The 15,953-nt window shown below is 28.3% G+C and overlaps 1 protein-coding gene across 1 annotated transcript; it reads left to right on the top strand.

Annotated features, from left to right (window-relative positions):
- The first annotated feature begins 14,079 nt into the window (after positions 1 to 14,079).
- On the top strand, positions 14,080 to 14,743 carry LOC124418769. The gene is made up of 2 exons (XM_046946130.1): positions 14,080 to 14,537; positions 14,596 to 14,743. Exons 1-2 carry the CDS (start codon positions 14,080 to 14,082, stop codon positions 14,741 to 14,743), a joined length of 606 nt encoding a protein of 201 aa, XP_046802086.1.
- Positions 14,744 to 15,953: the final 1,210 nt, after the last annotated feature.

The raw sequence follows: 15,953 nt of genomic DNA, 5'->3' as shown, positions 1-15,953 counted from the left end.
TAAATTTAAAAAATTAAAAAAGCGATTTTTTGCCATTTTTTTGGGGAAAAAATATCTTTTTCTTTTTAAGTTATCTAAAATGTTTCTAAGAAGATGTATATAGAATTTATACTTTTTGGAAAGCTATTACATCAAATACCATAAATGAAACAAAACCTAAAAATTTTTAATACCGAGGGGACCAGGTCCATCCAAAAAACCCTATTTTTATGGAAAATTCAATTTCGAGCAAAAATTCTCAAATCGCATAGTCGATATCAAATTATAGTGACCTGTTTTATATGACCCAATAAGTTCTTAATCATTTTGTAACGGGTTTCGATAACCCCGCCCCTGGTATGGATATAATAGGCAAAAAACCAAAAAATCCCATTTTTGGGATTTTTTAAAACTTTTTTGGGAATTCCGGGATTTCTAATAAGAAAATTCGAAATTTTTATTTAATTTTGGATTTTGAGTAAAAAAATCTACCTAACTGTAAAATTTCATCAAAAAATATTCATAAATAAAATTTTTATTGCAATTTGAAAAATTTGTATCTTCGCAAAAACTGAATAAAAAACATTTTTTAATTTTTTTAAAAAAAGTATTCCGCGAATTTTTTAATTTTCAAAAATTATATACAGTTTTGAAAAATAGACAAAATTACCTTTCCATTGATATATAACATGCCTACCTAATGTTTTTTAAGTGACAAATTAATTAGGGAAAACTCAACATCTTTTAGAAAATTTACCTAGCACTATTATTTTCATCCATAACGTTAACTCTTAAATTTGTTACATATATTAAAAAATTTTCAGGTATTATTTTTTAAACTGTAATGATTTTTACCCCTATAGGTCACTTTAATAGGTAGCTTATTAAAGTGACCTATTGAGGAAAAATTCATTACATAAGGATACGTTAGACATATTAGGTAGAATATCATAACCCTTTAAAAAATAATTTAATTTAAGTACCTGTAATTAATATATAAGACAGGTTTATATCTGTTTGTAATTATTTGTAATTTTCTAACCATGGCGATCCTACTAAAAAAAATGATTTGTGCTCCATTTTATTTGAACACTCTTCAGCTCCTTTTCAAGATAAAGTGAACTTCTTATTGAAATATATTGAAACTGCACATAAAAATAAAGTGGATAAAACTGATATATGTAAAATTGAAAATTTTATAAAATCAGTTGATATAAAACTGAAGAGTGTTCGGTATTCCATTGCTAAATTTCGATCGAAATTTTCTGATTGGCTGGATGAATGTGTAGAAGTTGCTATTTGCGTATCAACTGTTGGTGCTCCCTGTAAGCAGTATGAGGATTTGAGCTCAAAATCTAAGAGGAAAAGGTTATCAACTTCACTAGAAACCTTATCTAACGAAGAAGTTTCGGACACTTTTAAAGCAATGTTAAGAAAAGAAAAACAGCCTTTGGATGCCATAAAAATTGCAAATATTCTTCCAACCGCATCACCAAGACGACTGAAAAGAATTGTAAAGAGTATACCCACACCATCATCTGATACAACGTTCACTGAGGAAGAAGCTATTGCGCTTATGTTGCAGCTGGGATTAAGTCGTGATAACTACATAATGTTAAGAAAGGCGCTATCTGAAAAAGGAGTGCATGTTTTACCATCATATGACAAAATAAATGAAAAGAAGAAAAGCATTATACCACCTCCTATTGAAATAACTGATCGGAAGGCTGTTATTGGACTCGGCGCTCTACTCGAAAATACTGCTTTAAGGATTGCTTCTGACTTTTCTTCAGACCAACTAAAAAAAATAAATTCTTGTGATCTTCAACTCATTTGTAAGTGGGGATGTGATGGATTATCAGCACTCTCGGAATATAAACAAATCAACACAAGTGAATCATCTTCCGAGTATAAAAGTGTATTTATGGCATCGCTAGTTCCATTAAGAATTCGAAAGTATGCTGACAGCGATTCTCCATCAACCAGTTTCGATGATATTTGGAAGAATTCGACTCCAGGATCCAAAGCTTTTTGTAGGCCAATAAGCTTTGAGTATATAAAGGAATCCAAAACAACAACGCAAGATTTGATAAATCGTATTGAAGCAGAAATTAAAAACTTGGAACCTATAACAATCGAAATAGAAAATTATTCGTTTAACATGTCCTATGATTTAAAACTTACAATGATTGATGGGAAAGTTGGAAATGCCATTACAGGAACATCATCTACTTGGTACTGCTACATATGTGGTGATAAAAAATCAGAATTTTCGAATATTTCCAAGCAAAGATCAATAAATGAGGAAACATTACAATTTGGAATATCCCCCCTACATGCTCGCATACGATTTCTGGAACATTTTCTACATTTAGCATATGATTTAAAGTACAGAAGCATACCGGAAAATGCAAACAAAAGTGCAAATAACAATAAGGAGTTAATGGAAATGAGAGCCAGTGAGAAACGAAGAATTCAAGAGGAATTTAAAAAGCGGATGGGATTAAATATTGATAAACCACTCACAGGATATGGAAGCACAAACGATGGTAATACCGCTAGACGTTTTTTTTAAACATTTTGAAACTACTTCCGAAATAACCGGAATTAGTATGGATTTACTGCAAAAGGTCAATATTATTCTAATGGCGATAAATAGCAAGCATAAAGTGAACGCAACAAAATTTGGAGAGTATTCTACAAAAGTTTCTAAATTACTTTTGGAATTATATCCCTGGAAAGAAATGACACCTACAGTTCACAAGATATTATGTCATGGAAAGGTCATCATAGAACATAATATTCTGCCTTTAGGAGAGCTTACAGAAGAACCCCAAGAATCGAGGAATAGAGACTTTAAGCATATTCATCAGTTTAGCTCAAGGAAGTGTTCTAGGCAGTCTCAAAATGAAGATATTTTTAATAATCTGATTCTATCTTCTGATCCTGTTTTATCTACTATAAGGAAACGTTGGATTTGCTACAAAACGTTAGCATTTGAAAATATTCATGAATTTAAAGATTTACTTTATCTTTTAGATATGGACTACTGTGATACCGATTATTTTACAAAATTATATTAATTTATAAAAAAAAATAAATAAAGACTATTTTTATATAAAATAAATACTTGTTAATTTTTTTTAGGGATAAAGAATAAAAGATTAATCGTAAAAAGTGGCTGTAAAAATTCATAAAAATTTAGGTAGTAAAACATGCCTAACAAATGTATGGATGAAAATAATAGTACTAGGTAAATTCTCTAAAAGATGTTGAGTTTTCCCTAATTAATTTGTCACTTAAAAAACATTAGGTAGGCATGTTATATATCAATGGAAAGGTAATTTTGTCTATTTTTCAAAACTGTATATAATTTTTGAAAATTAAAAAATTCGCGGAATACTTTTTTAAAAAAAAATTAAAAAATGTTTTTTATTCAGTTTTTGCGAAGATACAAATTTTTCAAATTGCAATAAAAATTTTATTTATGAATATTTTTTGATGAAATTTTACAGTTAGGTAGATTTTTTTACTCAAAATCCAAAATTAAATAAAAATTTCGAATTTTCTTAGTAGAAATTCCCAAAAAAGTTTTAAAAATCCCAAAAATGGGATTTTTTGGTTTTTTGCCTATTATATCCATACCAGGGGCGGGGTTATCGAAACCCTGATAAAATGGAATCTTCTGCATTATTTTCTGATTCGTTTGCAATAATTTGAGCACGGCGTTCTTCATTTGTTTCAATTATATCTTTGTTGTCTTTTTCTTTTAATGATATATTACTTTGTGGAGTAATACTATTTAATTTTTTTGAAGGAAAATTGGTAATATTAATATTGCTTTCTTTGGGCTGATTTGATGTATCCATAAGTTCAGTATTAGTACTCAATTTTGATATTTTTGCTACTTCATGTTTTGATGACTTGCCTAAATTTGAAATATTTCGCTTTTTACGTTTTATAATATTTTTATACCCTTCACCTTCGTGAGAAGGGTATATATAAGTTTGTCATTCCGTTTGTAATTTCTATAATATTATTTTCCGACCCTATAAAGTATATATATTCTGGATCCTTATAGATAGCGGAGTCGATTAAGCCATGTCCGTCTGTCTGTCTGTCCGTCAGTCTGTCTGTCTGTTGAAATCAGTTTTTAGAGGACCCCAGGTATCGGCGAGATCCGAATCTTCAATAATTCTATTAGACATGCTTTCTAGAAGATCGCTATTTAAATTCAGCAAAATCGGTCGGTAAATAACGGAGATATGAGCAAAAATCCGAGACAACCTCTGAAAATTTCATCAAAAAATTGTTATAAAAGCAATAACAACACTGTATATAGAAAAAGATGTACACGTGTGTGTGTAGATGTATTTGGTTTTATTCAGCTGTGTATTTTCTACTAAAATACACAGCATAAAAATATGATTTCCATTTTTTATTAAAATAAAATAATTTTCCCTTTTGTTTTGCAAATATATTTTTTAATGAATAGAAAAAAGTATTTAAAACGTTTTCAATTATATGAGAGTAGATTGTGAGTTATTGTACAATAATTTTTATGCGAATAATGTAAGTTTGAAATTTAAAACTGACACAAATTTTTTCCAAGTGCTTTTTAAAACAATTTTTTTTACGATAAACAAAAAACAAAATCTACGTCTCGTCAATGTTTACCAGCAATGAATACGAAAGTGTTGTTGTTTTACTCTTGGTTGTATACTGTTAAGAACAACAACAAGGTATTGCTAGTATTAAGCGCATATAAGTGTATAGAAAACACAATGTCTATAGCTAAGCGCATTTACAAAAACAAAAGAGTACCAAGCGCATAGGGCTTGGGCACCCTTGGTTTGGATGCTGTTGGCGTCATTGCGTTGTTATTTTTGTTTTTCTTTGTTTTTCGTTATGTATGTTTAGATGTCTGTTGGCAACTCCTATACACAGTGTTTTTTGGCCGTTACTAAATTTACACAGATTACTCACACGCATAGAAAACACAATTCAGTCTCATTTGAGCTGTCATAGAAGAAGGTTCTGTTGTCGCTCGTTTCTTGCTTTTGCAATGAAAATGAACGAAAGTATATTAATGAAGGGATGGATAATACTAATTATCCCTTCAAACATTTAAAAGAGAAAACTATTGCGCATCACCCCAGACGCCACGTCAGAAACACTTCTGGACGATTGTCAGACGAGAACGCACATTTTACAAAAACAAAATACATTGATTTCGAATTTTCGTCTTCTAGAAATAAACTTTTAAGTTACTTCCGGATGATAGTTAGAAGAGTGCATCCATTTTGCTTAAACAAAAAACGATGTCTGTTGAATTTTTTTCATCTGAAAGTATACGTTTTAGTGACTTCTGTTGGGTGAGAACACACATTTGACAAAAACAAAATACATTGATTTCTAGTTTTCGCCGTCTGGAAGTATACTTTTAGGTTACTTCCAGTACAAAAACAAAAAAATATAAATACTCCATTTTTTAGCGTGAAAAAAATAAGTAAATAATGCAGAAATTTTGCTAAATTCAGTGATGTTTTGTGTTTTGTTCAGTCATGTTCAGTTTTAATTATTCATCGTAAAACTTAAATGAGTTATTGAATTTAATGTTCATAGAAAAATAGTGTAATTAAAATATTGTGAATCTTAAGTAATAAAAAACAACATGACAGTGTTGTGTTAAAAATTAACTGTTAATAAACATTTAAGAAGGTTTTCTTAATTGGCGAAGTGTATTAAATATATACCAAAAAGTATAAGGAAGGATTATATAAATAAAATTAAAAAGTAAGTTGTCATATTAAAATACTATTTTAGGAATATGTTAACAACTCTTAACGACTTCCATTTCCATTATTTTTAACAAAGTCTAATATGTTTAATTAAAAATGTTTTAATATTAAATTTCGACTCTCTCTTAATTCGTTTAGGAGGTATAAGCATTTAAAGACTTTTTCAAGTTGTACATGTCGGATTTCATTTGATGAACATTGCATTTTTAACATATTTAGATTTATTTGAGTTAAATCTTAACTTTCAATATTTTTAAAACTATTTGCGCGTTTAGGTCTGGAATCATTATATTGAAATTAATACTACTGTTTTATACATAAATTATTTTTTGACTTGGGTCACTCGACACGAAATTGCCCATATAAGATATTTAATATTGAAATCAGATAGTTTTAAACCCACCTTTTTTAAATAAATACAATTTTATTAATTTTCATATAGCTTTGGATTTAATTATTCTAATTATAGGTACTTTTTTTGTAACCGGTTTAGCTCACGAACGGCCATCGATAGACTAGAAATATTTTGGGAACCATTATAAAACATAACAAAGATTTTTTGAAGCTGGATAAAATATTGAATTTAACATGAAGAATCGTGTTCCCATATGATATTTTCTTTAAAACTGTCCAGCTCACGAATGGACAATAATTAACCGAAAATATTATGGTTAACATCATATTACATAACAGCGAATATTATGAGGGGGGTAACTCAAGCACCATTTTTTGTGAGTCGGTCTAATGTACACATATTACTTTTTAGATTAGATTGTTAAATCAATTATATTTTCTTTTATATTTAATTTCAATTAATTCAATAAAAACTATAAAATTTCATTTTATTTAGATTTATTTTTATAGATTTTATTTTGGTGAGTATACAAGTAGAAGAAGAAAAAACTCATCTTCTAGATGAAGAGAATACTCATCTTCAAGAAGAAGAGAATACTCTTCTTCTAGAAGTAAAGAAAACTCATCTTCTAGAAGATAAGATAGGAACACTTCTAGAGGATACTAGGTAGTCACTTCAAGAAGTGACTTCCTAGTCACATCTAGAAGAGTCTTTGGCAATACCTTACTTCCAAGAGTCATCTAGAAGTTTCTTCTGCGGGTCTTCCAGAAGTATCTTCCAAGTTACTCTTAGACGTTCCCCAGCTCGGCATCAGTTCCTTCCGACTGGTGACAAGAACGTCTAAGAGTAACGTGGAAGATAATTCTGGAAGACCCGCAGCAGAAACTTCTAGATGGCTCTTGGAAGTAAGGTATTGCCAAATACTCTTCTAGATGTAACTAGGAAGTCACTTCTTGAAGTGACTACTTAGTATTATCTAGAAGTGTTTCTATCTTATATTCTAGAAGAGGAATTTTCTCTTCTTCTAGAAGAAGAGTTTTCTCTTCTTCTAGAAGAAGACTATTCTCGTCTTCTAGAAGATGAGTTTTCTCTTCTTCTAGAAGATGAGTATTCTCATCTTCCAGAAGATGAGTTTTCTCTTCTATTTGTATACTCACCAAAATAAAATCTATAAAAATAAATCTAAATAAAATTAAATTTTATAGTTTTTATTGAAATAATTAAAATTAAAATAGTAGAAAAAATAATTGATTTAACAGAAAAAGTAATATATGTACATTAGACCGACTCACAAAAAATGTTGCTTGAGTTACCCCCCCCCCCCCCCCCTCATATATAATATTCGCTCTTATGTAATATGATGTTACCCAAAATATTTTCGTTTAAGTGTTGTCCATTCGTGAGCTGGACAGTTTTAAAGAAAATATCGTATGGGAACACGATTCTTCATGTTAAATTAAATATTTTAACCCAGCTTCAAAAAATCTTTGTTATGTTTTATAATGGTTCCCAAAATATTTCTAGTCTCTCGATGGCCGTTCGTGAGCTGAACCGGTTACAAAAAAGTCCCTTTTTAGTTATGTTGTTTTAAATTATACAGTATTTCTTAAACAATATATATAGTATGTAGTATCAGTTGAAAGGTTTTTTTTAAGCCAAGTCTAGTGGTGCGCAAAATTAGCAAAATTGTGCATACATTTTATTTTTCTTAGTGAAAAACCTAACAATTTTAAATATTTTTGAATATGACAATTATTTATGATTAATACATCATTGGACGCGGCTTTAAAATATCTTTTAAACGATACCCCGTATTGGATATTTTGTTTCAAAACAAACAAAAATTTAAAAAAAAAATAATTCCATTCATACAGAGTGAGTCGGTCTAATGTACATATGTATCAAAAATTTAGAATAATTACCTTATAATAAGATAATTTTCAGGAAATCTGCATTAATATTCCAACTGCTGACTGGTTATACTTCCAAAAATTGTAAAACGTTGGACTCTAAAATATTTTTGTAATTCTTCATAAATTTTATGATCAATCCATCAAATTGTAATAGTTATATTTTGGAACGCATTAATCCTTCAACAAAATAAATAAAAATAATGTTATAATTAATATTGAATATACATACTTTTGTATTTATTGAAATTACCTCTTATACTTTAGGAAGCAATAAAATAGGATTCTCTTATGTCCACCAAAATTTAAAAATTTAAACTGTCAGATCCATTTTTTACATTTTCTGCAAATAATCGACATTTTTAATGGAACCGCGTGATGAAATAAGACATATATAAGTTACCAGATCCCTTTTTTATATTTTAATTCGGTTAGAAGTATTTTAATAGGGGGTACAATATTAGCTAATACTTTCTAAAAAATAAAATAATTAAAATTTAATTAATTAATTTATTGTTTTTAATCAATAAAAACATTACCTTTCATGAAAATTTTTTAAATAACTTGGAATTAAACCATCTATAAAGATTGGAAATTACGAGCCATGGTTTATTTTTAAAATTATTTACAGTCACTAACACTAATACTGCAATACTATTTTGCTCTCTTCTAATTAAGGAGTTATACACGTTCAAAAACTATCTACTTAGGTTTAATATCTTGGGAACGGCATGCTCAATATTAAGAATATTAGTATCATATGATAGGTCATAGAAAGACCTGGTGTTAATAACTGAAAAAGTACCTATAATTAGAATAATTAAATCCAAAGCTATATGAAAATTAATAAAATTGTATTTATTTAAAAAAGGTGGGTTTAAAAATATCTGATTTCAATATTAAATATCTTATATGGGCAATTTCGTGTCGAGTGACCCAAGTCAAAAAATAATTTTTGTATAAAACAGTAGTATTAATTTCAATATAATGATTCCAGATAGCGTTTGAATACTTTAAGTAAAAATTTTAATGTTTTTTGTTTTTGTTACGATAATGAAATACAAATAAAATTTTATAAACTTCGCCAATTAACAAAACCTTATTAAATGTTTATTAACAGTTGACTTTTAACACAACACTGTCATATTGTTTTTTATTACTTAAGATTCACATTATATTAATAACACTATTTTTCTATGAACTTTAAATTCAATAACTCATTTAAGTTTAACAATGAATAATTAAAACTAAACATGACTGGACAAAACACAAAACATCACTGAACTTAGCAAAATTTCTTTTATTTTTTTCGCGTTCACGCTAAAAAATGGAGTATTTATATTTTTTGTTTTTGTACTCTTCTTACTTTCATCCGGAAGTAACCTAAAACTATACTTTCAGACGGCGAAAACTAGAAATCAATGTATTTTGTTTTTGTAAAATGTGTGCTCTCGTCTGACAATCGTCCAGAAGTGACTAAAATCCACACTTCCAGATGAATAAAATACAACATTAATGTAAACACTCTTCAAACTGTCTTCCAGAAGTGACATAAACATACAAATCAAGAAGATACAAAATAGGAAACAATGTATTTTGTTATTGTAAAATGTGTGTTCTCACCCAACTGCCATACAGAAGTCATTAAAACGTATACTTCCAGATGAAAAAAGTTCAACAGTCATGTTTTTTTGTTTAAGCAAAATGGATGCACTCTTCTAACTATCATCCGGAAGTCACTTAAAAGTGTATTTCTAGAAGACGAAAATTCGAAATCAATGTATTTTGTTTTTGTAAAATGTGCGTTCTCCTCTGACAATCGTCCAGAAGTGTTTCTGACGTGGCGTCTGGGGTGATGCGCAATAGTTTTGTCTAAATGTTTGAAGGGGTGTATTTTGTGTTTTTTTTCGTTTAGCGTTGTTGTTGTTGTTCTTTTTGTTTAGCTTTTGATGTAATAATAATGTAGTCGGGAAAAAATTTAAAATTTATAAAAGATGTTTAAAATACACTATGGTGAAGGGTATATAAGATTCGGCACAGCCGAATATAGCACTCTTACTTGTTATTTATTATATCTTGTTTATTCAATAATGTAAATGAAATATCTGATAATCCAACAATCCATTCACCATTTAAGTTTAGGGATTGTTTTAATTAATTTGTAAATGTACTCGGAGAGTTTTTATAAATATCCATTGAATTATTACTTAAATAAGTAACATAAATATTATTTTCTTCTATACTCAGCTTTAAAGGAAATGATTAATATAGTAGTTTTACAGCAATATATATGTTTAAGTTATCTATTAATATCATTTTGATTAATAATTCATGGATTAATATCCCTTTCCAAAACCTAACCATTTCACAAATAATTTTTTTGCCACGGCGTTTCAACACCTTTTCAACAAAAAAAATTTTGTGAACTTTGGTTTTTAATAATTCTTCTTCATAAAATTCACCTTTTATTGTATTCCCATTTAGATCAATTATTGATAAATTATGGGATTTGTAATATGAATTTTATTTATTTTAAAAATTTCTGAAGACCAATTTGGTGTATAACCTTTCTCAAAAACATTTTTATATTTGCTTATTCGAACAAAATCATTTATTTTATATTTTCCCTTTTTGAAAAATTTTATGTTGCTGTACACACTCCTTAAGGGCCCTTCAGACGATCACACTTTACGTACGACAAGTCTAATGAAAAAGTAAAATGAAATTCCATCCGTATAACAAAAAAGAGAATAAAAGTCGTATGATTTATATTTTGTGTGTTTACACGATTGGTAAAAACAATTAAAAAGCAGATGGAAACAGCTGTTTCACTTTTTTTATACGTGTTTACATAAAAATACATCCCTGATCTAATGAAACCGGCTTGTTTTTTGAACTGTCAAATTTTCCATCTGTATTCTCTCTCAATGTGTGATGGTTTGATTACATATTGCGTTTAGACGATCCCATCCGTACTCTTCTACACAAAATTTTGACAGATCATATTACTTGTGTGATCGTGTAAAGCCGGCTTTAAAAGCTTTTGTTCGTTTTTCTTATTAACTGAATTAGGTGTAGTTTTTATAGAACGATGATAAGATGAGTTATATTCTTTCAATAATTTACCTAATATATCTATCCATTTATAATTTCCTTGCATACTAATTGTTTCCACATTTTATTTTTTAAAGTTCTGTTAAATAGCTCTACTATGGATGCCTTCATATTGGAATAAGTATGGTAATGATTAACGTTCAGTTCTTTCATAAGAGTTTTAAAGTGTGTATTATAAAATTCTTTTCCTTGATCTGAATGTATATTTTTGGGAGATTTTTCTTTGTTTAGTTTTATAATATGTTTTAATGCTTTCGTTATTTCTATTCCTGTTATGATAAAGAATCAACTTTCTATCAATTTTAGAGATATTTCTTTAAATTCCAAATACATTGTAATGTTTAAAAATCCGAGAGACATGTTACAATTTCAATATTTAGCTCGTCAAGTATATCCTGAAAATTCAAAAGCATTAGTTGATATGTATAATAAATGTACACAGCAAGCCCACGGTTATTTATTAATAGATCTTACTCAACAAATACCCAACGCTTTAAGATTTAGATCTGATCATTACACAATATTTGCAAATATAAATAATGAACTCCAAACTAAAACTGTTAAAGGAGAACAAACTTATTCTTTATGTTCTTAAAAAAGCGGAACCTAAACTACGAAAAGTAATACTGAAACATGTTGATGAAGCTGTAATTAAAACTATATATGAAATTCTGTTTAATGTAATGAATAAAAATTATAACTAGAACAGTTTTTAATAAAACAAACCCATATAAGAAAACGATAAGAAAAATTTGTTCCTCACAAACCATTTTGAAACAAAAGAGGAAACATCTTATTCAAAAGGGAGGATTTTTACCAGTTATAATTTCTTCAGTATTAGGTGGAGTCATTGGAAAAATTTTAGAAAATGTCAAATAATTTATCAAAACTTATCGTTCTCAATCCATCAACTTATGATAAATTTAAAATAAAATATTCACACTCTGATTTCTTACAAAAAAATTACCAATATACGCATCGCATACACTTAAAGATATCAACAAATGGTTCTATATTAAACAAGAACTGTCAAAATATTTGATTGGAAGCAAAAAACATCATATCAGAATACTATTAATGTAAAGAATAATTTACGCGATAATGAAACTCAAACAAGAAAAATATATAAGAAACATATTGAAACTCAAACAATTACCAATATACGCATCGCATACACTTAAAGATATCAACAAATGGTTCTATATTAAACAAGAACTGTCAAAATATTTGATTGGAAGCAAAAAACATCATATCAGAATACTATTAATGTAAAGAATAATTTACGCGATAATGAAACTCAAACAAGAAAAATATATAAAAAACATATTGAAACTCAAACAATGAAACCAGAATCCAGCAGTATTGAAATACAAACTAATATTAATTTGCCTGAGGATGTTTATGCTAATAATAATATTGACGACCAAGTTGATATGGATACAACAATAAAATAATTCAACCCTACTTCTGCATCTTCAGTAGTTAAACGACTTAAACAGTTCTCTAATAAAGGTTTACCAAAAATAAGAATACTGTTAAAAGATGAAACTCATAAAAATTTTAAGCAATTTTTAAAGTTACTAGAAATCGAAAACAATTAGATTATGAAAATGAAAATGTATCATGGCAAAATATTTAAAATAAAACACATTTAACGATTAATATACATGAATAAAAATGTTTTATTTAATTTCATTTTTTATTTATAAGTTGTATTTTTTAAATACATTTAAGGTATAAAATAAAATTACAATAATTTCTTTGTTTCTATTCTATTTCCATAAAATACTCATCACAATTTTGATTATTCATGAATGACTCTTTAATTATATCTATTTCTTTCAATAAATCATCTCCATCTTCATGAATACTTCTGTGCAATTTTCATTTGTTTTTTCATCTAAATCTAACATAAAATAATCTTCATCACCATTATTATTTAAAAATTCTTGCTTGTAATGACCTCAAGCAAGAGTATTAATATTATTACAACATATAAATCGTTTATTATCTAAATAACTTAAACTAATTTTATTAAAATGTACTGTATATAACACATGTAATTTAGATTTAAATACAAACATATTACCATAATAAATTTTTTTGTTTAATAAACAATTTTTATAGTCTGATAGACTTAAATTTCTAACTACATTTGTTTTGACAGTCTTAGCCTTTTTAGTTTCATTTAAATCTGCTGTTGTAAATGAATACATTTTTGCTCTTAAACCTACAAATTCTATCATAATTACACCATTGCTTTCATCCTTCATCATCCCTAACACTTTTTTATTCTTTTGTGGGATACCAAATTGGTTGTTAATTTCATATTCAGATGTATCGAATCTTGTATCGATATCATTCAATATATCCTTATAGAAATCATGTTTCTATAGAATAAATGAAAGAATCTGTATCCATGTAATTGAGTTGTGCTTTTGTATTATATTTGGGCACAATATAGTCATAGTGAAAGTTATACATCTTCCATTTAGGTAGTTCTAAAATTGTAAACCCTAGATAAATGGGTTTATTATAGAAGGAAAAAGATTTATTTAATTCAATTGCTAGCATGTTTTCTTCAAATATACTAACAGAATGAAATTCTGGTTTTGCTATTAGAGTCTTTTTCCTTCATTTTCCCATTTATTTACAATTTTAATATTTTTACGTTTATCAACGTTTTCCCTAGTTTTGCCATATACAGCATTATTCAATAATTTAAAAATTTTTTTCAAATGTATTTTTAGCATTTGTTCTGTGAAAATTATTTAAGGAAATGTACTTTTTTAACCAAGTAGATTGCTTAAATTTTAGAAGAGATGTCACTTTTGCGGATACGGTCAAAATTCTTAAGGATATGTATGGAATTCAAGATTCAATTTTTAGTATTCGATATAAATGTTTACAAACGGTCAAGATGTCACATGAGGATTTAATTTCATATGCAGCTCGTGTCAACAAACTGTGTGAAAATTTTAAGTTATCTGAGATGAACGCAGATGAATTCAAATGCTTAGTATTTGTTTGTGGTCTACAGTCCAATGCAGACTCTGATGTTCGCATGAGATGTCTTTTAGCTCTAGAAGATGACTCTAATCAAAACATTAATAAGCTAATTACTAGTGCTCAAAGATTGCTAAACTTAAAACATGATACAGCAATGGTAGAAGTTAACACACAATCATCCATAAATGCTATAAAATCAAATCCAAAATCAAATGATTTAAAAGGTATGGCGAAGCCAAAAACCCCCTGTTGGAACTGTGGTGCCATGCACTATTCAAAATATTGCACCTATTTAAAACATGTTTGTACACAATGTAAAAACATGGGACATAAAGAAGGTTACTGCAAGAATCAACAGTCAGAAAACAAGTTCAGTCATGAAAAGAAAAAGAAACATAACAAGAATCACAAATATTTAAAACCGAAGTCCAATGTTGTTCAAATCAACCGGATCTGGTATGAGTCAAGAAGGAAATTTGTCACAGTCAATTTCATCATCAACAACATCTACAAATATAGATGTAAAAATGCAAATCGATACCGCATCAGATGTGTCCATCATTGGTAAAACGTAATGGCGAAAATTGGTAAATCGTTATGTCACAAGCGCTTCAAAGGATCAAATCAAACTCATAGCTGAGTTTCCATGTCAAGTTCGGCTCCATGGTGATGTAAAACATTGTAATTTATTAGTTGTAGACATTGATACTTTCTCAATTTTTGGTTCAGATTGGCTTGAGATTTTTGGATTATGCACAGTGGGGCAGAATGGAAATTTTTTGGAAATAAATCTGGCATTTCTAAACGGCTGATCCGATCGGGATAAAATTTGGCGTGAGCATAGCCAAGGAGAATTCGAGTTTAAGTTTTGAAGATGAACCCCGCAGATGCCTCATGGATGGAGCTGTGGCGGCTCAAAGTAGGGAACCTACGACATGTAAAATTTTTAAACTCGTGCCATTTTTTTGTTTTTCACCCAAATACAAAGATTATACAAAGATTATATTTTCTGAAAGTGCTCGACGAGATCTTTTTAGTTTTTTATAGTTCTTTTTATAGTTTTTTAAAATGTATCTTTACGCAGAACGCTTTGGCGTAAAAAACTTGTCCTATTTTTTTAAAATGTTGCCACTGCGTCCTTCCGAATATGACCTATTTTTTTATAAAAACTTCAACTTTGGGCGACATGTTCTAAAATCCTAAAGCTGGGATCAGAAAACTGAAAGCAGTTTTGGAAACCTCAATATGTTTTCTATTTACTCCAAAAGTATATTCCCAGCCCTAAAAGAAATGTGGACCCTATGGGCAAAAATGTAAAAAATCCCATTTTTGGGATTTTCATTCCTATTTTTGGGAATTGCGGGATGCCCTTTGACCTTTTCAATTTTTTTTTTGCATTTTCTTATTTGAAATGACAAATTTAACAAGCGTTGAAGATTTCATTGAGTTTTGTTCATAAATAAAGATTTTGTCATATATTACATATTTGTTAAATTTCTAAAACTATGATTTATATCAAAATTTTAATAGGGTCGCAGATAGCTACAACAATTTAGTCCATATTTATCCCTTAATATCTTTTTTTAGTTAGATATGGAAAATTACATTCAAAAATATATTCATTTAAACCTGTATCCTTTAATTTCATATTTTTCATATTTTAGTATTAAATATGGCAGAACATGTTTAAATCTTATATTTACTTATTTTCTATTTGTTTGCTTATCCTTATAATTGAAAGGTCCTATTATGCTTAAATTTTCAGAAATTTATAACTATTTTTTA

The sequence above is a fragment of the Lucilia cuprina genome, chromosome 3, assembly GCF_022045245.1.
Source record: "Lucilia cuprina isolate Lc7/37 chromosome 3, ASM2204524v1, whole genome shotgun sequence".
NCBI classification, from domain to species: domain Eukaryota; kingdom Metazoa; phylum Arthropoda; class Insecta; order Diptera; family Calliphoridae; genus Lucilia; species Lucilia cuprina.
Note: the sequence above shows the minus strand (reverse complement) of the source record. Positions and strands in the feature narration are given on the sequence as shown.

Bases quoted from the DNA above. Each gene is read 5' to 3' on its own strand.
- LOC124418769 (XM_046946130.1), top strand. From the start codon at position 14,080: ATGTCACATGAGGATTTAATTTCATATGCAGCTCGTGTCAACAAACTG. The intron at 14,538-14,595 runs GTTCAGTCATGA...TTAAAACCGAAG, and splicing joins AATCAACAGTCAGAAAACAA to TCCAATGTTGTTCAAATCAA.